This window comes from Danio aesculapii, chromosome 16, assembly GCF_903798145.1.
Source record: "Danio aesculapii chromosome 16, fDanAes4.1, whole genome shotgun sequence".
NCBI classification, from domain to species: Eukaryota; Metazoa; Chordata; class Actinopteri; order Cypriniformes; family Danionidae; genus Danio; species Danio aesculapii.
In genome coordinates this window covers 34,795,673-34,823,516 of record NC_079450.1, presented here as the reverse complement: position 1 = coordinate 34,823,516, position 27,844 = coordinate 34,795,673, and the positions used below count along the sequence as shown (strand labels likewise).

At 34.2% G+C, this 27,844-nt stretch overlaps 1 protein-coding gene across 2 annotated transcripts; it reads right to left on the bottom strand.

Annotated features, from left to right (window-relative positions):
• dedd1 (death effector domain-containing 1) lies at positions 1 to 26,748 on the bottom strand. 2 transcript variants are annotated; one of them, XM_056475801.1, is made up of 7 exons: positions 26,622 to 26,748; positions 26,051 to 26,232; positions 24,444 to 24,930; positions 24,174 to 24,293; positions 20,704 to 20,832; positions 2,201 to 2,588; positions 1 to 264 (listed from the first exon to the last, which is right to left on the bottom strand). In XM_056475801.1, the coding sequence occupies exons 3-7, from the start codon at positions 24,907 to 24,909 to the stop codon at positions 258 to 260; spliced, it is 1,110 nt and encodes a 369-aa protein (XP_056331776.1). In that variant the 5' UTR covers positions 24,910 to 24,930; positions 26,051 to 26,232; positions 26,622 to 26,748; the 3' UTR covers positions 1 to 257. The 2 variants fall into 2 exon arrangements, with proteins under 2 accessions (XP_056331776.1, XP_056331778.1); XM_056475803.1 differs by lacking the exon at positions 26,051 to 26,232.
• Between the last annotated feature and the right edge of the window lie 1,096 nt (positions 26,749 to 27,844).

Below are 27,844 nucleotides of genomic sequence, written 5' to 3'. Positions count from 1 at the left end.
AAATTAATTCACATTCCACCTTTGGGAGAGTAAATAGTATTCAGAGATGCAAATCTTTCCTCTGAACGGTCAAGAATTTCCTATCAGTTTCCTTCAGAAATGGTCAATGTCCAACAAAATGGCTGGCCGGTTTAATCTTGACTCCTCCAGCAGGATCTCCATCCCACAGGGTCACCAGCACTCAATGGGCAATGAAATAAAAAGGCAAAACATCTTCATCCATCACAGCCGAAGGTCCTGGGTGAAACCGAAATCTCTCAGGGCCTGTGAAGGAAACATAAGATACATCACTTAATACATATGGGAAACAACACAGTCAATAGGACAGAAAAATAACTCATAAACAATGAAAATACTTACACAAGAAATGAAGTATAAACAAAGCATACATTAAAATCAGACAAAGTCTTTCGACCATCTCAGATTGCATGTGAGCTTTTGTGGTCTAAATAAGAATATTTATTAAAAATATATATTTTAAAAAAACATATAGCTTTATTGGATGACTTTTATACATAGAGGTTCATAGAAATTACAAACAAGTAGAAGAAAAAAAATATTTTAATGGGTAATTTAACTAACGTATACTAAAGATATTTAAAATATAAGATAATAATAAAAAAAATTTAAAATTAAAATAAATAAATATTTATTATTAGCCCCCCTTTGAATTTTGTTTATTTTTTAAATATTTCCCAAATGATGTTTAACAGATCAAGGGAATTTTCACATTATGTCTGATGATATTTTTTTCTTCTGGAGAAAGTCTTATTAGTTTTATTTTGGCTAGAATAAAAGCAGTTTTCAATTTTTTAAACACCATTTTAAGGTCAAAATTATTAGCCCCTTTAAGCTATATTTTTTCGGTAGTCTACAGAACAAACCATCGTTATACAATACCTTGCCTAATTACTCTAACCTGCCTAGTTAACTTAATTAAGCCTTTAAATGTCACTTTAAGCTGTATAGACGTGTCTTGAAAAAGATCTAGTTAAATATTATTTACTGTCATAATGGCAAAGGTAAAATAAATCAGTTATTAGAAATGAGTTATTAAAACTATTATGTTTAAAAATGTGTTAAAAAATCTGCTCTCCGTTAAACAGAAATTGGGGAAAAAATAAACTAGAGTGCTAATAATTCAGGGGGGCTAATAATTCTGACTTCAACTGTGTGTGTGTGTGTGTGTGTATATATATATATATAATATCTTATGATAACATATACACAGCTGAAATATAATAAAATATTAACATGTTGAAAAATTGTATTATTCATTTTAAAATGAAAATAAAATCACAAATATTACCCTGGCAGATGACAAAGATACAAATTATTAAAAATATGTAATTAATAATCTCTAATCTTTTGTTAATGATACATTTTTATGTTTTGTTGTGTATCATTGCTATCTACAAAAACAAAATGACCAAAAATATAAAAAAGGGAAAAAAGATAAAAATCTAAATTCCTAATACTTTAACTGAAATCACAATGAAATCTGAAAAATAAGAGGATTTCTAATTCAAAATATTAATACTATAATTGCATATATAACTTAAACTATGATCTCACAGCGTAAAAAAGATCAAAATTGTTTTCTGTTGCCCTCTGGTGGACAGCACCATGTAACTAGGTTGAATGCATGTAAGAGTATCACTCACAGCTAACCATAAGGTATTGTAATAATTAGACTACTAGAGAAAAAAATAATTATACAGTTGAAGTCAGATTTATTAACCCCCTTTGCATTTTTTTGCTTTTTTAAAAGTTTCCCAAATAATGTTTAACAGAGCAATGAAATTTTCACAGTATGTCTGATAATATTGTTTCCTCTGGAGAAAGTCTTATTTGTTTTATTTCGGCTAGAATAAAAGCAGGTTTTAATTTTTTAAAATCCATTTTAAGGTCAAAATTATTAGCCCCTTTAAGCTATATATTTTTTCGATAGTCTACAGAACAAACCATCATTATACAATAACTTGCCTAATTACCCTAACCTGCCTAGCTAACCTTATTAACCTAGTTAAGCCTTTAAATGTCAGCTTAAGCTGTATAGAAGTGTCTGAGAAATTTTTTAAAAAATGAACAGGGGTGCTAATAATTCAGGGGGGCTAATTATGCTGACTTTAACTGTATACACATATACACACACACAGACACACAAATGCATTTAAAGCACTTACGCACTGACCCTCACCTCTGTGCTTCCCAGTTTGTCCAGTTTTGTGTCTGGCTGTTGATCAGCAGTTTCCTGCCCTCCTCATAGTCATCTTGATCCACACTAACCAGCAGCCGGACACCTTCCTGCCCTGCTGCCCTTTTCAAGGAGTCCGTAATGAAGACCCCCTTCAGCGCCTCGAGTAGTGCCCCACTCAGGTAATCCGCCCAGAAGGCGTCCAGGTTGGTGAGCTCAGAGAACTTGATGTCACACACAATGGAGCCCAGATCGCGAGCACGGAGCAGCAAACTAGCCCGGCTGAACAGCTCAAACTGCCTCTCCAGTGGCTGCGGCTTGTCTGAGGAAACTCCTCCACGAAGAGCCGACTCGTGCTCCGAATACTCCGCTCGCACCCGCAGCCGGATATCTGAGAGCCAAGAGCATGAGGGACACAGAGAGACAGAGGAGGTGGGATGAAGGGTGGCATGCAAAGAAAATCGTGAAGATGTGGAGATTTTCAGGGAGGATGGAGAGAAACAGGAGATAGTGGTGGAGAAAAGGGGGAGAGTAGTGATGCAGATCAGTGGGGGGGTCAAAAGGAGGGCAAAAAGTACAGTGATAATGAGACTTATTGGTTTAAACCGAACATTTTTGGTATGAAAATAACTAAAGGATATCAATGATTCACACACATTTGCTCCTAATTTTAATATCGTGTATTAAACCAGTATGCGCTCTTTTTGGTACGGCATCAGCTCTGAGATCTACTGGATATCTGAGGCCTCAATAATCTTTTAACAGTGAGTCGATTGAGCGGGATTCTTCACTGGTAGTCAGTGAGGTTTTGAGTGAAACTTCCAGGCTAGTTCAGGTTTAGAAGTGAACTGATCTTCCGAATTGTTTGCAGGCACATTGGAACATGGGAACACATTGGTAAAGTCCAACATGTCTACTGAAAGTAGCACTTGCATATCGCAGGTCACAAAGATGTTGGGGAGATTTGGCCTTTCGGTAAGTTCAGGTGGACTGAAAGAACCTCAAGCTAAATTCCGGAGATGGCTCACATTGGAAGGTTCTACTTTCTTATGTGCATCCCAATTCCATAGAGGTTCTTATTAATAGACGCATATATGCTGGTTGGCTTTACCAAACAGTGCAGGTAGAACTGATGTCATGCAACAGCACAGGGAACAGAGACGGCAAAATACGATTGGAGTATACATACTGAACCAGAGCTTCGCAGTGATGTCATTTCCTTTCATGTCATTAGCTCAGAGGTCAGAGGAGGAAGTGGACCCATCAATCTTCCGAACATTGCTGCAACACAAATCCAACCTTTCTACAACCAAAGCTCCACCACAAACTCCACCGTTTTTCCATGTTGGGAAGCTGACATGGTTATTATGAAAAATAAAACCAATCGATCAGGTAGGTGACTGACTGAGACTTAGCTCCTTCATAAGGGGAAATTTACATTACATTGTTCAAATGACTGAATAGTCCAGAGATGGACAAGGTTGGGCCTGGAGGGCTGCTGTCCTGCAGAGTTTGGCCCCAACACTAATCAAACACACCTGAATAAGCTAATGAGAATCTTCAAGAATGCTGATTGTGATTGATTATTGGAGCTAAACTCTGCAGGACACCGGCCCTCCAGGGCCGAGTTTGCCCATCTCTGGAACAGACTGTATTTTTGGAGCATTTGTGAACAGCATCGCTTTAAGGTAACACTTTATTTTAAGGTGTCCTTGTACTTCAGAAATAATTTTGCTGAATTATTTGCAACTAATCTTAAACCTAACCTGCATTCTAACACTAAACCTTTTGCAAGTACATGCAGGTAATTGATATTACTTGGTAGTAAACGAAGTAGTTACTGTAACAAGGACACCTTAAAATAAAGCTTAACCAAGAAATCAAACTTTGTCCCAGAGTTATTAGAAAACTGACTAGAGCTAAATACCGGACCATGAATATGCCCTTTGTTCTATAATCAGTGCATATCTACAGTTCATAGAAATTAGCTAGTGAATATTTTCTATAAATAATTACAAATACACTACCATTCAAAGGTTTGTAATCTGTGAGTTATTTGGTTTGTTTATTTGTATCAAAATAAATACACGTATCAACAAGATAATAAAATTGTTCATTAAATCAGAATATTACATTGATTTCCAATGAACTCTGATACTGAAGGAGTAACAATGGCATTATTGAAAAATTCAGCTTGGTCACCACAAAAATAAATTACAATTCATTTTAAGCTGTAATAAAAGAATAAATAAATTCAGTTTTGATAAGATTTCTAAATATTTTAAAACCTCACGTTTTTGAATTTGTGTGCATATGAAATGTAATGTAAATCCATATAGTTCTACTAATGCTTTACCTACGTAATGATTTCTCATTAAAATCTTACACTCTCAATAGTAAAAGTACACGGTGGTACAAATATTGTTCCTTAAGGAACAGTTTTGTACCTTTGTAAAAGTTGTATCTTATATGGTACAGGAAAGGCCTCTTATTATACTGTTCTGTACCTTTTATGGTACAATTGAAATGAAGGTACATAATTGTTCTCATAAAAAATGTACGTACGTGCTGGACAACTCCTTTATTATAATATCTATGAAAATAAATATTACTGGAAAGGCAGTGATTTTATGAATAATTTCCATATTAAAACATGAATCATCATTTAAAGCATGTTTGAAGAAACTACTAAACATTCATTATTTAGTTCTACAAAACAAAACTATAGGGACTGTAAACTAAACATTTAAGGCATTTTTAATAAATATTTGGTAAGCATTTTCTGATAAATACATTTACTTTATTTATATTCGCACCTTTTGGCATTTGCTTTCCCCTACGCACATGAGCTGGCAAAAGTGCAGACATTTTAGTATTGTAAAGCTAATCAAATATTGGGCAAATCTCGTTACAATACTTTTGCATAATTCGATTTCTTTTTTTAAATTAAGTAAATTAAATTAACTTTTAGATTACAAAGGTATTGTGTGAAAACTGGAGGAAAAAATGTTTTATGTTGTACATGGGAGAATGTTTTTCTGTAACATTTTTGTGAAAGTGTGGAGAAATGTTTAGCAAAAAAACAGATTTTTTGATTTATGTAAAAGTATTTTTTTTTCTTTATTGTAAATGGAAAAGGTGCATTCACACAAAAAGAAACTTTTTGTTTTACTGAAACATTGTTTAAAAATGTATTTGATGTTTTATATTTACTGAAAATAACTGGATGCATTTTGGATATAGCAAAAGCTAAAAAGGAACACATTTGACATTGTCCATGTACAAAGTGTCTTGTCACTGTAGTGGTACCTTCATGGGTCAGATTTGTACCTTTGATGAAGGTACAATATTGAACCCGCAGGTTTTAAAAATCAAAGGTACATTTTGGTTTTCATGGTACAAACCATGTTCTTAAAAGGTACAAACTGCAATGGTACAAATTTGTTTCTTTGTCTGAAGGTACAATTCTGTCCCATAAAAAGGTACTGCCCCAATGACAAGGGTTTGTACCTTCTTTGGTACAATATTGTACCATTTTTCTGAGAGCGTACTGTGCTGCACAGTAAAAAAAAAAACTCTTAAATAAAACAATTAGTTGAAACCCAATCAACTTATAAAAATAAGTTAAAGTAACATAAAAGCTTTTGTTGAGATGGCTTTTTTTTTTAGTGCATACTCAATTAGGTGCGTCTCAATCAACTCCCTTGTTCAGTAGTCAGGGCACTAATCAGTGAGTCAGTCATATTAAGGCCCGTCTCAATTGCAAAATTCTTCCAGTGCACTAAAACATTAACTCCCTGAAAAGTCCCACAATGCACCATTATAAATCAGGATTCTCACAATGGTCCCTTACCAAAGGTTTTGAAACCCAAAACATAAATTACATGAAATCAACCCATCGTCATTTTGTTAGAAACTGCTATCAATTTATATTTAATCATAAACTAACGTAGAAATAAGGTACAGAAAAATCTAGTAAAAACTTATATAATATTTAAATTTATTACTTACATTTATAAATGTACTTAAAAACATTTTAAAATAACTTTAAAATAATATTTTTGATGTTGTAGTGCTGACATTCTCATGTCACCATCAGTGTCTCAAGGTGTAGTGAACCATCATTGGTCAACTGATTGAGATGCACATTATAACTGTATTTCAGATGCACAATAAACAGGTATAGTTCACCCTCAAAGTAAAAAACAGCTATTATTTAAATTACCTTATGGTAATTTATCTATCATGGTGATAAATATAATGTAAGCCAGCTATACTTAAATGTTTTGCGTATGTTATTTTGTTTAATTTTGCATTTCAAAATGACAGTTGCCATTGAATTTACATATCACCAAGGACCATATTTTTAACAAAAAAAATCCTCTGTAGAAAGACCCTTTCATTTTGGTTGACAAGAGAGTAAATTAAATAGCCAATTCAAATTTGGTGGGAAGCTAGCCCATGATGTGATGTCCAACATGTTCATATTTATAAACAAGCCTATACATTTACAAAGAATTGTGGCCAAAACCTTAGAACATCATATTTTTGTATAGTTTTAAAAGTTTCAAAGATCTTGGTGTGATCGCCTCCCGAACATGTTCCCCAAAATAATCTGTAATGTAGGTGGTTGAAAGCAGACTCCAAACACAAAGCTTCTTCATTGTTCTTTTAAACAGCACACATTTACAGAACACTTTTGGTTTCATTGCACAGACATTGTCAGAGCTCCTCATGTACACTAATACAGGGCATTGGTTTCTCTGCTCAGAGCTTCAGAACACAGAAAGTATCCATATTAAAAATACAGTGGCTTTTTTTGTCAGAATGTGTAATGCTCTCATTATTAGCATGTTTTTTTTTGATCATTTGTTGCATCCCAGAGAACTTTCGAAAAGTAGCATGTATTCACAAATATTTTAGAATTCTGTAAATATGCTGCAAATACATGTTTCCTCAAAATAAACAAACAATAAATCAGTATTTTTATAAAACAAATACGTTCTGCATCATTTTAAGGGGTGTTGCTCCATGCGAAGAGCTTCCATATTTATTTCGATCCCTCTTTTCTGCTGAACAAACCAAGATGGAGGGAGAGAAACGTGGGCAAAAAGCTGACCGACTGCACACTTGGGTCAGAGTCAAGCTTTTCTTTTGACTTTTTTTTTTTCTTTCATTCTCTCCCTCTCTTAGTATGTGAGGATGGCCAACTTGTTTTTGTTCCTGACACTTGTGTCAGTCTGTTTTTCAACTGTGGACATAGAGAAAGGAGAGGAAGAGAGAGAGAGAGAAACAAGCAGTTTTGGATGAACGTTGTAGCAACAGATTCGCCATGTCTTATTTTTTGGTCAAGCAGGCAAAGTTCATATGCAGATTGTCTTTTTGTGTGTGTGTGTGTGTGTGTGTGTGTGTGTGTGTGTGTGTGTGTGTGTGTGTGTGTGAAAGCAAACAATTCTAATTCAGTTATAGTTCAAATCTCTTGGGTCCAGATTGACTACTGTTTTGATAAAACTTTACAACCAGTGTCTACATCAATTCTACAACAAAAAAAAAAGAAAGAAAACACTGGCAGAATTCAATGTAATACATTTAAGGGGCTATATGTAAAATACAGAAGCACATGTTTTTAGTGACACCGGTGGCTGTTAAGTAAACTGCACAAACTTATATTTCACTAGGCCCACACAGAATGTGTGTGTGCAGACGTTTGAGCAATGATTCACTGTAAAAGAAATGCAGGGTTCCCCACAATTCAGTCATGTCGTCCCAACACAAATTGATTAAGTTAACTTAACACTAACACATTTATGTGGACTGAACATAACAATTTAGTTGTCCCAATGAAATCTCAAGAATTGTGCCGTTTCAGCTCATTTTAAATAAGTAGTTTGAATAAGAACATTTTTTTTGAGTGTTCAATCTATTTATTTACTGATGAAATGTGTTTTAAGGGAGCACTCGACCACTATTCAAGGTGCGCAGACAAAATGTGAATATCATAAAAACAGGGAACTCCAGCAACAAAAGCAATAGAAGAAGAAATTTCAATGTTACATGTTTACGTTAATGTCACGTTTTTTTGTGTGTGTGTGCGCGCTGAGGAAGCCTTTTTAAAGCCGAAATGCGTTGGCTTTTATTTTGTTTAATTAAAGTTACTCCTTATGAAATGAGTGGAAATTTATATTAACTCAGTTTTTCTATGCATTTTAGCAATATTATATTGAATAATCCACTTGTTAAGTGTGACGTCATACGAAGCGGTTTCTGGATCCATGCGCTCTATCAAACTGTATGCGGAGTCTCAACAAACAGTAATAATACACTTACAAATAAAACATTTACAAAGCGATGTAATACTTTTGAAAATCACGATTGCAAGAGATGATCTCAATAGTCTCAATCTCAATCCAGAAAGTCATGATTCGCACTCTTTAAATAATTGCTTTGTATAGTTTTTATTTTACATTCTTCAGGTGATACAAAATACAGACGTTTCGGCACAATGCCTTCCTCCGTGTGGAAGCCTTCCTCACTTTTTAAAAATAAAGTCAACTAATCACTTCTAAATCAATGGGTTTACTCACTTTTTAGCAAACAAAAAACAGAAATGTGCGCACATCTAAAAAATCTCGAAGGCAGGTGCTCGATCAAAACTGAGTGATATTCGATACTCGATCGATTGAGTGATATTAAAGACTTTTGAGAGTTAAAGTGGCAGTTTTTCTTTTGATCTTTTACTCACTTTTTAAAAATAAAGCCAACTAATCACTTTAAAATCAATGGGTTTACTCATTATTTTAAAGTAAAGTCAACTAATCACTTTAAAATCAATGGGTTTACTCATTATTTTAAAGTAAAGTCAACTAATCACTTTAAAATCAATGGGTTTACTCATTATTTTAAGTAAAGTCAACTAATCACTTTAAAATCAATGGGTTTACTCATTATTTTAAGTAAAGTCAACTAATTACTTTAAAATCAATGGGTTTACTCATTATTTTAAGTAAAGTCAACTAATCGCTTTAAAATAAAAGTTTACTCACCTTTTTTAAAAGTATTACTATAACGCTGTATTGTTTTGAGTAAATACTTAAAATAATGTACAATTAATCTTTAAGCTACAAACATTAAATTTGTGCACAATAGCTTAAATTTGCATCAAATTATTAGTTACAGTCCTTACAAACACATGCAAATAATAAACTTTCACTCTAAGGTTGCAATACGAAATAACTCCACCATGTTGTAAACTGTAATGTCTGGTCAAGTATAATCCAAACTACATTGCAGATCCCTGCGACATGAATAATGGAGACTCACACATTGCGATATCGATGCTGAAACGTTATATTGTGCAGCCCTACTTTCAAGTGTCAATGAAAGGATAAGAGGTCTCCAAGACCAAGTGAAACAAATCCTTTCGATTTTCTTAGCAAAGAGTAATTTATTTTACATAAAATCAGTCTACAAGCTCTAATAGGCAAACTTTGAAGTCATGTAAGATCTTGTTTTTTACTTTTTATTACAAGGCGTTCACCCATTTGAAAGTATTAATAAACTAAAATTGTACATATAGCCCCTTAAAGCTAGTCATTACATTTAAATGAAAGTTTATATGCTGAAAACACATACAAAACACTGGAATGGGTCTAAACAAGAACTGTTGGGTCATTTTCCTCAGAACTGCTCCAGCAAAAGATCACAGAGGCTCTTTTTCTTTTCTTTTTCAGCACAAATCATTGCAAAACTGAGCTTTGGGGCTGAGTTTGGTCAACGACTGTAGAATGACTTGGTTTTGAGCAAAGTCTGAGCTGGACGTTGAGTCATGTCATGTAATGCAATCTTGTTTTATTATAGACAAATTGTCAGGACGAATCCAATGGACTCCCAGAAATTTTTTCATGAGTCAGTTCTGTGAAACACTGAGGCCAACAACCCCTCCAGAGAGGATTTTGTTCCTATTTTTCCCCAACTCTAGCTTAAAGTTCAGCACATGTAACTGGGGAAGTGGACAGTAACAATTGCAAACTGACATTTGAACACAGAGTATTAGATTGACCCCTCCTCCTATGCGAGTTAGGAAGGGGGTTCTTTACCTTAGGACATGGACCAGGCGTGCGTGACTTAAAGCACACACACATGTCTTGACTTTGCGTGATCGGACAGAGCGGACAGCATACACTTGTTACTGTTGTGAGCTCTGTCTTTTTCACTCTATCCATTCTCCTGCTTTTTCTATTGAATCTTGAGCCAACCTGCCAAGATCAAATGGGGAGTCAACACAGCAAACAGCATGTTCAGCTACTTCAGGAGTAAAACAAAGGTGAAAGGTCAAAAAGGTCAATCATGGCACAGCAGGACTGTAATGTTGAAAGTGGTCTGAGAGAATCAGATAGCTCAAAGGACAGCGTTCAAATTTACGTCTAACCGTTTGAGATTTATGGGACGCTCACAGTGCAGTGTTACCTCATGTTCGAGGGACAGGAAGTAAGTTATGGCACAAGGGAGTTTCATCTCACTAAACAAAAGGTCAGTGCAGAAAGTAGATTAGCTTTGGCTGCATCAAAGCTCAGTTACAGAGGGAAGATGATCGATGCTTTGAATAAGAAGTGGAGTGACAATAATCAGTGTTTTACTAGAACCGAGACTCAGCGTCCAGATGTTCAATAATCTTTTTAAAGGCATTTCATTCAGACACACCACAGGAGTTAATCACACGGAAAACTGCTTATCCAAATAATGAAAGGAATGGAAATAGGGATAGAGAAGTTGATGGAAAATGTGAGAAAAGAATGCGAGTGCACTTTCCGAAAATCGAACCACGAAGGAAGCAGGGGATTTGAAGCAATTCTAAAGCACACTTGAAACACCTATGCACAATGATGAACAAAACTAAAATACAGTTTTTGTCAGGTTAGATGCCATATTGAATTAAGCGTGGTTGAAAAGGAGGCTGTGAGGGACGTATTAGTCTTTACCATGGCACTCAAAGTACAAACTTCTCAGTATAATCCACTGAACTTCTTTTCCCTACAGCCTTATTTTCATTCCTGTCAAAAAATAAATACGGCAACTACCCTGACTAACACATTGTCCTAACCAGACGTGACTATAAAAGCAGTCTTTTGCATCTTTATAAGTGTTTTTGTTACACTAGCAGCCAGATAGTTACTTTTGAAAGTAATGCATTACAATATTTAGTTACTCACTAAAGTAACTAGTTGCGTTACTTAGTTACTCTTTATGGTAAGTAATGTTACCTTAATTTTGCATTACTTTTTCTTACTTGGTTCAGGCTTGATTCTTTCTTTTTGATTCTTTCAATCCATGTTTACGTAGCACTTTTACAATGTAGATTGTGTAATCAAAGCAGCTTAACATAGAAGTTCTAGTAAATTGAGTTTTCAGAGTCGAAGTTCAGTTTAGTTCATTTCATTGTGGTTTAATTTCCACTGCTAAAAGTCCAAACACTGAAGAAACTCCCAGTTGTTACTTCTGGAGTCTTTACATACACCGATTAATGCTTGGCACAGATCTGTTTACATATATATTTTAAACTTTGATACAAGCGGCCAAGTGAGTCACAATTTGACCTCCTTCAGAACTTTCAGGGTTTATTTCTTAGTTTTTTTTAATAGGAGACATTACTACTTAATTTTTTTTTTTTAAAGTAATGCATTACTTTACTCGTTACTTAAAAAAGTAATATTATTAGGCAACTCGCGTTACTTGTAATGCATTACCCACAACACTGCTAGCAACAGCTGTGAAAACATTATGATTGATTACGTTTTTATGGACATCAGTAATCGAATGATTTGTCTTGATTCGAATAAGACAATAATATGAGTAAGGTGTTTACATTTGCTTTTTGAATGTTGCTTTCATGATCCTGGTTTACATGTTATAGCACATAGTTTGATTAACGTCATTGGTTTACCACGTTATCCACATTTTCTCCGGAGTTTCATGTAATTTCGGGTGTGTCCATTTTAATTTGTCGACTTTAACTGCAGTTTGGCACTTTCACTTTCATTCAGGAACATTTCATGCATGCCCCCGTGACAAACAAGATATTGGAATGAAAGCATGAACTGCTGGAAGAGTGTTGTTTTAATGGAAGTTGGTACTGCATGCTGTATGGGTAAAAAAAAAACTCCGCATTTTGCATTGCAGGTGTCTTTCACTGACTCTGTGGGTGCAGAGAACATTATCAAACAGCCGTGTGATTATTGACTATTCTGTCGCAAAATGCAGTGAAAAATCCAACACGACGGTAATAGTTTGATTAAAGTGTTTACATGCGTGTACTACACTTTAAAAAGGCAAATAAAAATCGCCATACTTCACATGTTTTAATCCGATTTCTGTTTAGTTCGATTATGACCCTAATCGGATGAATCAAAGTCTAAAGTACTATATGTAAAGAGATTTGTGCCAGCATTAAACGCTGTATGTAAAGACTCCAGAAGAAGTGACAATTGGGCATAATGGGAGTTTGTGTGACCTTTATAACTGTATCAAAAGCAGCAATTAATAATTTACCTCATATTAGACTAAATAAAAATCTGTAAATTCATATTATGTTCTGTTGTTTATTTTGAAGCATCGCAAAATAAATTGTTTACAGTAATACTTTTTCATTATTTGGATGGTTGCACAAGGATGCAGGCAGAAATATGAACAACAGCATGGTGAGAAAGTTTACATTTTTAAGTAAACATTACCATGAATTTCTAAATAAAATAAAAAGAGAATATTAATCACATTGTAATGAGTACGCACTTTAAAAAGAAATGGTCCTTTCAATGTGGTCATATATACATATACATATATATACATACATACATATATATATATATATATATATATATATATATATATATATATATATATATATATATATATATATATATATATATATATATATATATATATATATATATATATATATATATATATATATATAAACTATTAATTTATTGAATTCACGTCTGGTTGGAACAAGATACAAGGTCTAGTAGGTACAAATACATAACCTTAACAATACGGCAGTTTCTGATGAGAAAGGAAAAGGTTAACCTGAATGCACTATTTTGCTGCACCAAATTAGTGCATTACTTCTGATTGATAAGGGCAATTGCCACTGGGATGATAAGTGTTGTACATTAAAAACAAAAACTATGAACAAAAGCATTAAAACTTTGGGTTTCCTTGTTGACTTTAGTAAAAGCTAAATGCTTTAGCAGGAGACAAGAATATGAAAGAAAATAAGCAGTTTATATTGAGAGTTTATGTATGGAACAAAATCAATGCCAAAAGTATTGAATTAAAAAGCTTGTTGAATAGCACAAACTGAAAAAAATAATACACCGTATTAACAAGTTCTTGCATTTTAATGACTTGAATTGCAGGGTTTGTATTTTTAGGTCCTGAAATTTAACATAGCTGTTTATTTAAGCTGTGAATAGTTCAACTAAAAATATTTCAAACATGTTTTCGTACTTATAAATTCAATAATTCATTTTCAATTTCCAGGATTCACTTACAAAATATTCAATACCCTTTAAAAATACGATGTATAATATTCAAAAGGTAATTTTCAGTTCATTTTATTTCAGTTCAAATATTCGCTTCCATAAATTCAGTGGCTCAAATTCGACTGTTAAAATTCAACATTACATCCGGGAACTGCAGGAAAAGCAATAGATTGCAGATTGAAGATCGCCAGCTGCTTTTCCACCAGCAGGTGGAGATGGAATAATTTAAGATTTTTTACCCAGTAAATAGACGAGAAAAAAGCTAATAAAGGCACAAAAGTAGCATTTAATATTAATATCAGTGTCTTGGACATTATAAGTAATAAAATGAGTATGAGTAAAATAAGTAAATGATCTTTTGGTCATTTATATTTGCCCTTATTTAACAGAAGCCAGTTGGTGATCGCGTAAACCTCACTCCTCGGATTCAGCGACAGATGTTGTTCTGCAATATTTAGCCGGTAGCCAACCATCACAGTACTGTAAAAATATTAATTATTGTTACACAGCTTCATTAAAAAATGCTGCTTTATTAATGTGCATATCGCACTTCCGGCTGGCAACATATCTGATCTAGACTTTACTATCTTTAATCTCCTCACAGCATTTGTCTCCCATACCGGTATCGCCAGCTCGCGCCCTGCTCGGACCAGTGGCGTTACATGCACATTAGAGATGCGCGGATGGGCTTTTATTTCATCCGCAACCGCATCACAAAACTCATCATCCGTCCGCCATCCATCCGCACCAATATTTCTGACCAATTTTTAAAACCGCACCCGCCCGCCATCTGCTGATTGGGCTCTTTATTTGAATGGCTTTATTCATTTTTATTATTAAATGAATGTTTCTTTATTGATTATTAGAGAATAGAGAATGACTTTAATGTAGACATGTAGTTAATCCAAACGTGCAAGCCAAATCCAGCATTAATTTACGACGCTTTGAAGTGACGCTAAACGATACGAGGACGTGTCTTTGGTCCTCGAGTCTTTTCCTTGCGTCCTTCCCTCGCATCCCGGAGGTGTGGAGCTAAGACACGAGGAAAGAAAGCAAGGAAAGGAAACGAGGATGCACAAATAAGAAATGAGAAGCACCCTATAAAGCTCTCAGAATATCCAACACGAATATCAGCAGTGAACTCCGTCTCCGATCGGCGCACAGGGACAAAAATAAATAGTCTAAATTAAACTCACTGTACTGTACATTTTTTTTTATAGTAGCCTAATAGAAAACGCATTTTGACACATCATTTCAACATGCTGCTATTTAGCCTACTACTAAATGCCTATTTCACTTTATTTTTTAAGCAAATAGATAGAATAATAAGTCATTTACATTATAGCCTAATAATGTTCACATTTGTAGTTGTCCATAGCAACCCCAAAAACTTATCTGCTTGTCTTGCACATCTAATTAATGGGCACAGTTTTTCGACAATTTTTTTATTTATTTTTTATTTATTTATTTGCTGTGGAAGTTATTGAGCTTGTAGAAATCGGAAACAACACCAATTCTGCGACACAGATGAACCTCTATTGATATCTCTATCAGACAATGCCTATTTTATATGCCAAAAGAAACAACAGGCAGTAAAAAAAAATTAAAATAAATATCTTAATGTAGGCATAGGCTATAGTCGCATGCTTTGGCAAACATTTGAAAAAAATAAAACGTCATATCGTAGTTAAGCCTTATAGGCTCAGTCACCCCCACAATTAGAAATTCAATTAACAATATATATATATATATATATATATATATATATGGTATATATATATATATATATATATATATATATATATATATATATATATATATATATATATATATATATATATATATATATACCATCCCTCTTTGAGCGAACATGAAGTCTGACCAGGCTAAATTGCCTGTATGACAAGTCTATGCCCCAATAACACATTAACTTACGATCATCCCCACAAACTTGAAGCATAATGAAATACTACGCTTGCGACAAAGAAATTCTGGCAAAATAGCCTTAAGCCTCAGAACGTAAAAGCGAGGCCAAATAACTAATACACAACATGTCTAGAATAGAACAGGCTAAACCAATATGAACGTAAAATTATCAGCTGACCGAACTCAAAAGTTTATATTAAACATGGGCTATGTGTAGTCTAGATAACATAGGCTAATTGGTTTAATATGCCTGACCTTAGGTCTAGTTTGAATTTTCTTGGCACTATGCAGGAATAAAATAGCATCTACAGTGTCAGGATTCAGACGAGAGCGCCTGGCCTCTATAACGCGCCCTGCTGCACTGAAGGAGCGCTCGCTCACAGCACTTGTTGCTCATAGACTCGACTAGACATATTACTACCTGATGAAAATGTGACTATTTCAAAGTGTGCTCGATTTTTTGGATGTAGGTATGGTCAGATCATATTTAACAATTTATACATATTTTTTTTATTTGATTGGTACAACCGCCCGCCACCCGCCCGAATTTAATTAAAATATAATTTTTCGTCACGTCATCCGCCCGATCCGCGGTTTATCCGCGGAGTCCGCGGCTGAAACTGCCAACCGCGCATCTCTAATGCACATAAACCGTCTTTTGATGAACATGATGTTACATTCTCTATCTTTATTAACTCATTCTTCCATAGATGTAAAGTATAATATTGACTGGCTGCTAAAGAATATAAACGTAAGAGAAAGGAAGTAAAATAATCATACAAAAATTCAAAACCAGAGAGATTTTATGAGAATGTCACACAAAACAGTTTACTTGCAACTGTTGGACAGATAGTGTTAGATAAAGACAGTGTTCAGGTACAATTTAAGGTTGGGTATGGATGGGAAGTGTAATTTAAAATAATTTAACATAGCGAGCAAATGCATTAAAGGAGCGTCTTCAGTTATTAATACAGAACCGTCTAATATATGGCATAAGCATTAAGGGGTTATTAGAAGTGTTTGTGCTGTTTAAACGCAGTTTTTTTTCAGGATTGGGGTAGGCTATAGTTTTAATTATTTAAATTATTATTGTTGTTGTTATTATTTTATTATTATTATTGTTATTATTCTTATTATTTTATAACATTTATTTAGGCTACTGCGCTTGAATAAGTCATCCGTGGTTCTAAATTAGTATTTCTTTTTAACACTCTGCCTGCCTTTCATTTTTCTAGTTTTTGGGGTTCTGCCATGGTGCCTTTAGTTTGTCCAGATTAATTGTTTTTATTGTTATGTAGTAGCCTAGGCTTACTGCACGCCTTTATTTTTATATTATGAATATATATATTTTTTTACTTTATTATTTAAAATGATTGGCGACCTCTAAAATATAGACTAAGCCGAAGGAGAATGAATGAATTGATGAATGGATGAAATATTTGGCGTTTTTTTTTATACCTGTGCGGCTTGTACGCGGTAAACGCAAACGCGTACACACACACACACACACACACACACACACACACACACTTAGCGAGAATCACGCGACCGTCACCACCCCCACTTAGCTAATTTCCGCGACCGTCACATCCCTACCACGTAGCGTAAATGAGCACCTGCCCATTTAAGAGTCTGTGAATAGCACTGCAGAACAACGTCTGTCGCTGAATCCAAGGAGTGAGGTTTACGCGATCCCCAACTGGCTTCTGTTACATAAGGGCAAATATAAATGACCAAAAGATCATTTACTTATTTTACTCATACTCATTTTATTACTTATAATGTCCAAGACACTGATATTAATATTAAATGCTACTTTTGTGCCTTTATTAGCTTTTTTCTCGTCTATTTACTGGGTAAAAAATCTTAAATTATTCCATCTCCACCTGCTGGTGGAAAAGCAGCTGGCGATCTTCAATCTGCAATCTATTGCTTTTCCTGCAGTTCCCGGATGTAATGTTGAATTTTAACAGTCGAATTTGAGCCACTGAATTTATGGAAGCGAATATTTGAACTGAAATAAAATGAACTGAAAATTACCTTTTGAATATTATACATCGTATTTTTAAAGGGTATTGAATATTTTGTAAGTGAATCCTGGAAATTGAAAATGAATTATTGAATTTATAAGTACGAAAACATGTTTGAAATATTTTTAGTTGAACTATTCACAGCTTAAATAAACAGCTATGTTAAATTTCAGGACCTAAAAATACAAACCCTGCAATTCAAGTCATTAAAATGCAAGAACTTGTTAATACAGTGTATTATTTTTTTCAGTTTGTGCTATTCAACAAGCTTTTTAATTCAATACTTTTGGCATTGATTTTGTTACATATTTATGAGACCCTGCAGCGCATTTAATGAGGAACGTTATCAGAGCCATGCAGTCTTTGTACAGGCAGATAGTACAGGTCAATAAGCTTCTGTTACAATAGATTAAAACCGACCAGGGCATCTCGGTGTAATGATGATTTTGACAAGGAGCATTTTTAGAGCCTGATCTGAAAAAAATAATAATAACAATAATGACACCTTCCCATAGTGTGGATATATGAAGAAGCCTGTAACAACACCTGCTTCATGTTAACATGTTAAATATCAATTATCTTAGATGAAATCCTCTTTAGATTTTCTTTCGGTTTGTCATTATAGTTTTGTTCATGTTTGGACATTGTGAGGTTAAAGGACATTGTGAGAGGATCATGCTTGCAATATTATGAAAAAATACATACATAAACATTTTTAAAAATGAGAATCTATTTTGTGTTTAAAAACATATTCCCGAATTTTAAGCACACCAGAGGATTCACTCCGAAACCAAAGATGACAAAGGCCGAAAAGTAAGCAAGATCATGCAGATTAAGGGTGTGTTCACACTTTTAGTATGGTTTTCCTGGTTCTTTGATCAAGACAAAAAAATAAAGCTACGCATTTAGTCCTGATCTGTTGAGTGTTCACACTGGCATTTTTCAAAACAATCCTATAGACACAAAACTTGGTGGCATAAAGTAAGGTTCATAACCTGATTCATTTTAATATACTTATAACTTTATGTAATTTGAAGCATCACAAATGTTAAAGTATTGTAAGCTTGATTAAACATTCTCACTTTAAGTGTACATATAGTACGCACATATTTCAATCCCATTTTGATTCACATTTAGAAGTTTTCTGCTTGTTTGGTGCACATCAATGTTTGTATGGCAGGTAGGGATGCAACGATTACCCGATTTCACTATTAACGGCGCTGTACTTCGTCATGGTTAATTAATTGTAAAGGCTTCTCAACACCGGGTTTCTGCACGGAATAAAACAGCTGCAACTAAACAAAATTATGCCAACTGTGCGCTAGTTCACATATCGCATCTTTTCCACGGACAAGTCATTTCTTGTCTTGCCTGAATATTTGGAATGATGTGCAAGCGGCGCAACGCATTCACGCTTTCCAGGCGCATCTAGTTGAAAGAATGGCGCAAGCGCATCGCGAGTCAAGTTACAAGAACTAACCAATCAGCTTTGTGCTTTGTGTGGAATATACACATTTCTACTCCTAAGAAAGAAAAAAATACAACATGGAAATACTAGTAAAATACTAGTTTTATTTTTACTTATTTGTTTATTTATTGTTCTGTCGTTTATTTTCAGTGTCAAATTATAACTCATGTTTAAATGCCAAAACGTTTCTTTACGTAATTTTAAGTTCAAAGAGAAATGTACCATTGTTTGTTTTTTATTATTATTATTATTATGTGCTTGTATTAATTGGTTACTGAGCAGCAATAAATAACACTTTTAAAATGTAAGGAGTTTTCAAATGATTTTCTAAACTAGTAAATAGAGATGCTCTGATCGATCTGCATCGACCGATAATCACATTTCATGACTCGATCGGTATTCCCTAATCTACCGATCTCATGAACTGATCCAAATGTTTTTTCATGAGTTTAGGCAGAGTAAGGGCCTGATCACATCGAACATGCTTTTTGATTAAGAGGTGCATATTTTGAATGGTTTACTAATGGCTGCGAGCATCAAATATGCACTCCAAAGTAGTAGTAGTAGTATTCTATATATTACTGAATGAATAATCGTGATAACCATGAAACCGGGATTGTTTCTCAGACTATAATCATACAACCAAAATCTATAATCGTTGCATCCCTAATGGCAGCGTTCAAATAAACAGCACTACTAAAGATATTTTGAAACATTAAGTGTGAACAGACCCTAAAATGTTATAAGAGATATATTGTATCTGCACCATCGAAAAGAAAAATATATATCATAGAAAAAAAAAAAACGAATAAATTATAGCAAACTTGCAGTGAACTCGAGTATGCATATTAAATGTAAATGACATTTGGCTCCCACAAGGCTGTTACAGAAGAACCTGATAGATTTTTTTATACTTGAAAGCAAATTGGAGCATGAGCTAAACTGGGCCCATTGGTATGTTGAGATTTGAATGTCCTAGAAAAACAGTCCGTGTAGAAAATATATAACTTGCATGATACCATTTTCTTGACAAACTCTTCTGGCAAATTTATGATCTTTTTTTGCATTTCCTTACCTACTGTGCCATTATTGCCACTCAGTGTGACTCACATGCTCAGTTCTGAAGGGATTTTAGCAATGCCCTGTTGGCAGAACAGCTCCCATCTAGCAAAAGCATAAAGAGGCTTTGGTGTGAGCAGCCTTTGAGTCCAGTCAGAACGAAACTCAAAGTGATAAAAGTGCAGAGGGTAGGGAATTCACAAAGGGATGAATGGAAATGGCAAACGTTTAACATGAACATATTGTGTGACCATTTTGACGCTGTCATTCTGAAAGCATTAGAGGTTCAAGCACTAATGAATGAGTGACTGATTAATCAAACTCGAGAAATGAAGCATTGAGGTTCACTCATCAGCTGAGCATTTCATAGATGAAATCAAACAAAAGGAGAGAGAAGTAGCAAGGCAAAACGATTCATATGTTCAAAGAATGCTGTTAAATGAGACTACGTGACAGAAGAAAACAGAAAGACAGTGCTCTTACCGCAGGTCACTTTGTTGGGTGTTGACTGAGGCTGGATTTCAGGCTGTCCTCTTGATTTCCTGCTCCAGTGGTGACCTCTTCCTCGCTTCCTTCGAATGCTGGTGGCTGATGTCATTGAAGAGCCAGAACCTGACATAGAAAACACTAATTATAAAACACTGGCAACAGCAGTTTATCAACACGACAAGTAGAGGTGGCCAATTTTTAGGAATACTTTTAAATATATTAAAATAAATATATTAAAATATTTATTTATTTGGGTAGCCTTGTTAAAGTCAAGTGCTATTTTGGGGTTTCCACCTGGATTTTGCCTACCCAAATTAAAAAGTTTCCCTAATCCACATGGAGAGGTGTAAATGCAAAAGCTTGGTATCATTTTAAAGAAAACCCTTTGAATTTTCATAAAACACTTTTGAAGGTGATTAAAATAATTGTAAATGTTGTCTGTATTGTAATAGACCCCTCCAAAAAAAAAAGAGGCGGTTTTTTCTTTTGTAAACTCAAACTTGAAAGTGTACCTTTTAGATTCTGTGTGGTCTAGGTTGCTGTAATTAATTTTGGTGGTTCCTGCACATGTCAGTAATCCCAGAAAAAAAAAAATGTCTCAATCATAATCTATGCAAGTTATTCTATTCCAACTGATGAGAGAACGGAACCACTTATGGAGGTGTTGGGGCAGTACAGACCTTTAAAATGTAAATAATGTGTAAGTAAATGATGTCCCGGACCTGTTACAGGTCCCAGAGTTTAGGAGGTTTAAGCTGTGTTAATTCAAAGTCTTTAAAGTGTATAATTACTAAATTAACTTTATTAGCTCACAGTGTTATTTCTGAGGTGAACAGTCCATGCGTCAAAGAAAAAAAAAGTTTACCTTCGTAATCTTAAAACTTAAACTACATTAATCTACATCTGTAATATCCATAACCACTCATCTCCAACCATTAGTTTGCTGTGAGAGATGGTGAAGAGCTGCACTGGAATGAAATCCCACCCTCTATTCAAGATTCTGTTTCAATGGAACTATGTGAACTTTAAAACTAGTGTTTAATAGGTTTAACAAATATGAAGACAGGACCTGATGGATTTAATGTTTGAACAAATATATGGATATGGATATGGACATCTGTTTAGTCAGGAAAAACTAACCTTTAAATAGACATTAAGAAAACTATCACTAATGACAGATTTCACTGTTTGTCTCATTTTCTTTTCTTTAACAAACTATTTTCTTTTCATTACAAAACTGTAATGAGATTAAAAAAAAAGCAGTAAATGAAAGCAATGTGACTAATGAAACTGTGAATATAAAATGGTAATCCAACCAGTACACTCCTTAATTAGATGCAAGCAGCAAACAATTTATTGCTGTGAATCAAACTGCAATTGTCAGTGAAATTGTGAAAAATGTAATTAAACTATTTGTTTGTGTCACCACATAAAAATGTTCACAAGTCTTCACATTCCTTTTGTGCATTAAAATATTTGAACACCACAATGAGTTGTTGCTGAACTTATAGAAATTAAACTGAATTAATATGCTTTAATAGTATCAATTTGTGAACATAAATGTGTAATAAATGCTTTCAATTAAATATTTAAGTAAACTTACCAACAGTAGATGCCTGGTTATTTTATTACATTATATAACAATAAATCCTGTGCCAAAAAACAAAAGTTCTGCTTAAATTTGCCTCAAAACTGAAACTGTAAATTATTTCTAATAATTATATGTAATAAATAATATAAAAAAATAAAAATATCCACATTATATTCACAGTAAGATTCTATTAACAGCGAATGAGTCGAGGGGAAGTCATTTTATCAGCACTGCCATGACAGCACAGTAGCGTTGTTGCAAACAGCAGGAACAAGTATACAGGGTGGGCCATTTATATGGATACACCTTAATATAATGGGAATGGTTGGTGATATTAACGTCCTGTTTGTGGCACATTAGTATATGTGAGATGGCTTGTATATAACTCATGAAAGAATAAAGTTATGTTTAAAACCAAGCACACCATTGTTTTTCTTGTGAAATTCCCAATAAGTTATTTAAGGTGTATCCATATAAATGGCCCACCCAGTATTTCATAGAAATATCCTGTCTGTAAATTATTTCAGTGAAATTTGCTTTTCTGTGAGTATGTGCAGTTCATGCATACATATTTTTTATGGGTACATGAGCAAAATATCAACAGAGTGGTACATTAAGCTATTTTTAACTCTGACTGTGGTAACCCATTGTACTTAAAGGGATAGTTCACCCAATAAGGACAATTCTGTCATCATTTACTCTCCTCTGACCAATTTGAGTTTATTTTTGTTCTGTTGAACACAAAATAATATACATTGAAGAATGTTGGAAACCTGTAGCTGCTGACATCCAAAGTAGGACAAAAATATTTTGGAATTCGATGGTTACATTTTTCAAACATTCTTCTTTATACAAGATTCTCTTTTGTTTTTAAGAGAACTGGTTTGGATCAAGTAAAGGATGAGTAAATCATGATGAAATGTTCATTTTTTGGTGAACTTTACCCTTCAATGGAATTCATAGCGCAGTGTTTTCCACATCCTGTCTGAAAGCTGTTTCACACTCAGTGACTAGGCCTGGAGGGAGAGTGAAACCAGTGTACTGAACACTGCAGCACAGCATTGCTCTTTTTTTTTGGCTCATACTTTTGTCTGTTTATCTATTTTGGCCGAAAAATTGAAAATGCAATTTTTAGCCCATAATAATCACTGCATGAAAATATAGTGCATCCCTACTATATTACATTATCAGAAATGCTTAAAAATGGGACTGGCCCGATAAATTATTTTATATCGTTATATATTCATTTATATATATTTAAATTTTTTTCTCAATATTAATCTGGGAGTCAATCACACGGCAGACTTATGCAACAACAGGAATCAGTAATTTTGTTGATATTAGAGATATGCTGCGTCGCCCAGTATTGTTTAGCGAGCTTGATTCACTATCCTGCTAGCAGTATTTGCTGTTAAACTGTTGTTTATTTTAATGATTACTGCTTTTACCACTTTTATTAAAACATTTATTTAAAAATTATTTCTGTAATTGCTTATTGTTACAAAAGCAAAAAGTATATTTTTATTTGTGTACTGTATATATGCTGTCAGTTACAGTACTTCAGAATATTATATTTTATATTGTATACTATAAGTATATTACAGAAAATCGGAATCTCCAATGTGTAATGAGTAATGTGTAAACTGTTTCTGTTAATAAATAAAACTTTAAAACGTTATTCAATGAAGCGTCTAATCTTTGTGGCTTCAGTCATATTGTTATCGTTCAATATAGAAAAGAATTATCGAGATTGCATTTTTGCCATTTCACCCAGCCCTATAAATAAATAAACAAAACTTCTAACAAACAAAAGCAAAAAAGAAAACAGAAAAATGACTGTGCTCAGCCTTTTCTGTCTTCAGTCTCTGCTCACCGGCTCTCCAATGATGATCTTGTGTGTTTTCAAAAGATGGTATATTTGTGTTTGAGCCCAAGTCTCTGTCTTGTCTGAAATCCACCTCTGGATAGTCTATCTTCTGTCGTTCTGGAGAAACTAAAAGAAAAGATAGCACATCAGTATCTTATAGAAAAAAGACACCATACCATCCTCAATATCAATATAATCATCATATCAATGTCATCATACACCAAGAATCTAAAAAACATTGACAAGATTAAATGTAGTTTTAAAGCTGATGCTCACCTGTTCTTCTTTTCTTTTGTGAGACAAAAGGCAGGACATCATGTCGAGTCAGAATCCGCAGCAACTGCAATAAAGGTCTTAGATTTGCATCGCTCAAGTACCCTCGTCTTTCCAGCTCTAACAGCAGTTCGACGCCACTCTTGGGTCGGTGGCGACTAGCGATGGGACATCCCTCCTTCTGCGGCTGCATTCTCTGCCATGACTTCAGAAGCCGAGGACATGGAGAATTAGCCAGTGGAAATCCATCAGGTCCTGGAGGCAGATCTTCAGTCCAGCCCTCTGGATCAAGAGGATGTTTACCAGGATAGGTTTCGTCCAGGAGAAAGGATAAAACTTCCACGTCAGTCTCTGTGAGTTGAGAACCCACGATTTCGAAGATCTCATGGAGTGAAAGCATCTCGTAGTAGCTCAGGCACTCAGTCTCCTCCCAGTACAGGGAATACCTTGAGCATTTCACTGAAGACATGGTCCCTCCAAATGTTCTAATCTGTGTGGTAAAGAAGAATTGTGTTACATTTTAAAGAAGATTACATTTTAAAATGCTCATGGTCAGATTACAGATAATCTTTAGCAGATTACATAACTGGAAATAATTCACAAAATCGTCACCTTGGAATTATAAGGTTCTATCTACATTCTGAATGATTTTGAGATATTGAGCTTCAAAGTTTTGCATTCCATATAGCAAACAGTATGTGTGTAACATTTGTTTTTTAAATAAAAAAGGCCTAAAACGTAAACAACTTATAAAAAACATCCCATAATGTAAATACGTTGTCATTTAATAAGAATGTGTCAATAACTCAATTTTGACAAAAATATCAGAGAGAACCTTATAATTCTAAGGTATGAAATGGCTATTTGGCTATAAACTATAATTAAATGACTCTCCCTAATACTTCAGCTATTTAAATAGATAAATTCTACTGCGTATCATGTTGTGTAGCTTTAATTATTCCCAGTTTATTGAAGGGCAATCCAAATGCAATTCATTTGTAAAGGTAAATGTTTAATTCTTTGGCAGATGTGTTTATCCAAAGTTCAAATATGTTTGTATAAATATGTGATGTTCACAGTTTCTGATGTCAATTATGGTCAAACACACAAATAAAATTACTTTTCATTTAGCTAAGAATTAGATTCAGTTAATACTGGAATACTTTAAAAAGCAATGCATTTCATTGTGTTGATATAAACATATAATATTTCCATTTTGTTTTAGTTTTATAAAACTATAATACAATTGTAATACATGTTTTAAACAGGTCAGATAATAAACATCTATAAATTATCCAAATAAAATCCATAAACACCATTTTTTAAATTAATCTGTAATCTTCAACAAACTATAGTTTGTCAGATCTACTCGACACTATTTATATATAAAATATATTATATAAAGATTAGCTTGATGACATAAAACATATTTCAAACATAAAGTAATCATTAGCGTGTAGAGCGCTTCGACAGTCTCGACAAAAACAGATGTTAGCCTCCGAGCTAGTTGTCAGCCTCGACTGCGGACTAAAACACAGACTCTGCAACATCCAAATACAGCTTTTTGTCTTTTTGTTAGAGCAAAACCAGCAGTATATAAACATATTTACACGGTCGTAGAAGATTCAGCCCAGTTATTTTGTTTTGAACGAGCTTTTGTTGTGATCCGCCCTCAGTCCGTCACCTCAGCTCAGCTGCTCCGAATGTTGTTGTCAGACGTTTCTCTCACGCAGCGTCACGTGCACTCCTTATGTAACGTCACGTTTGAGGTGAGGTAGGTGACGCCAAACAGCTGATAAAAACAACAAACAACAAAACCTACTAAAATTACATGAACGAATGATTTCGTTGAGAGACTAATGTCGATTGTTTGTGATTGATGCGTCAGCGGAGCTAACAATACTGCAACTGACTTCCGCCCCTACTAGATGTTCCTTGAGCTGACCTGACATCACACTGCACCAAAACACTCGATGTTAAAAGACTTCGATGTTGTTGCAATCCAAACGCAACACATTAGTGCATTTGTTTTCAACACTATCTTATATTAGTATAGTGTTCTGACAAACATAAAATTAAACTAGCGAGATTCTTCAATTTAATTACTTTCTACCATATATGATTCGACATGTTGCTTTATGAATAAAATGTACATATTTTCCGTAGTCCATAAAATCTTACCTGTCTCAAAGGGTTTTTTATTGCGTTTACACTCAAAAATCCGACCAAATTCACCCACCAGTCAAATGGAAAAACAACAGTCGGGTGCCAGTCAGTTTTGTGGACTGGTCTCTTCACAGCCGCAGATCGCCAAAGGTCTTTTAGAAGGAAGGTTCAGGGAAGGTCTCTTGAATATGATTTGTAGATCGAGTCTCCAAGCTCATCAAATAGTATCTGCAGAAATTCGCCATATTGGTGAGGATAAAATTAAAAAAATTGAAAGAAAACTCTTTAGAGTCGTTGTTTTTGTTATAGAGTGATATAGGCAAAGTGGGCCATCAGGTAAAGTTGGCCATTTATAGGCGAAATGCAGTTATGTTTTTTTTTTTGTTAGTTTTTTCAGCAATTTAACAAAAATATGGCCCAAAATGCCCGATGTCATCCTTTTTGTACACTGCACTTAATTTCTGTGGTTTATTTCGGCTACATTTATTCTTTTATTCATTTGTTTATTTATGTATTCATTTATAGGCTGCAGCTGCTAACACTATTGTGAAAGTAGGTTTGTCCATTTTTTCCAAAACAAAATATGGTAATGTATGGATATTCATAATCCTGCAAATGAAGGTCAAAACAGCTATGTTCATTACTAGGCATGTCTGTTCTTGAATATTAAAATATATTATATATTATCAGGGCAGGGGCTGATTTAGTGATTTTGGGGCCCTAAACAATTCCAGTCAAGGGGCCCAAAAGCAATAAAATGCACCTTTTGTTCTTTAATATTTATTATTATTTTTTATATTTTTTTGTTTCGCGTTTTTTTTTATTATATAGCTCGATCTCATTTTCTACATTTTGTCTTAATGCAAAATAATCGTAATAACATACATCCCACTCACTTTTAGAGACAGACCATTTAGAAGCAGGTGATTAAGAATGTAAACTTTTGGATTTCATACAGCTGTATACACACATACACACACATACACACACACACACACACACACACACACACACACACACACACACACACACACACACACACACACACACACACACATATTATAAACCTATATTTAAACATGTTTATATAGGGTCTTTCTGTGTGGGAATACATGAATAATTAATGTTATTATATTAATATTATAAAAACTAATGCTCCTAGAACGTTTTCTGTTACATTTTAAACAAAAGAGGCATTCAAATAACTAATTAATCCATCATTAAAGGGACTAAGCCTA

What these genes read in the sequence shown, in the direction of transcription:
- dedd1 (XM_056475801.1), bottom strand. Translation starts at nt 24,909, where the DNA reads ATGTCTTCAGTGAAATGCTCAAGGTATTCCCTGTACTGGGAGGAGACT. An exon ending in AGATCATCATTGGAGAGCCG is followed by an intron (nt 20,833 to 24,173) that starts GTGAGCAGAGAC and finishes TTTCTATGTCAG; the next exon opens with GTTCTGGCTCTTCAATGACA. An exon ending in ACCCAACAAAGTGACCTGCG is followed by an intron (nt 2,589 to 20,703) that starts GTAAGAGCACTG and finishes CTTGGCTCTCAG; the next exon opens with ATATCCGGCTGCGGGTGCGA.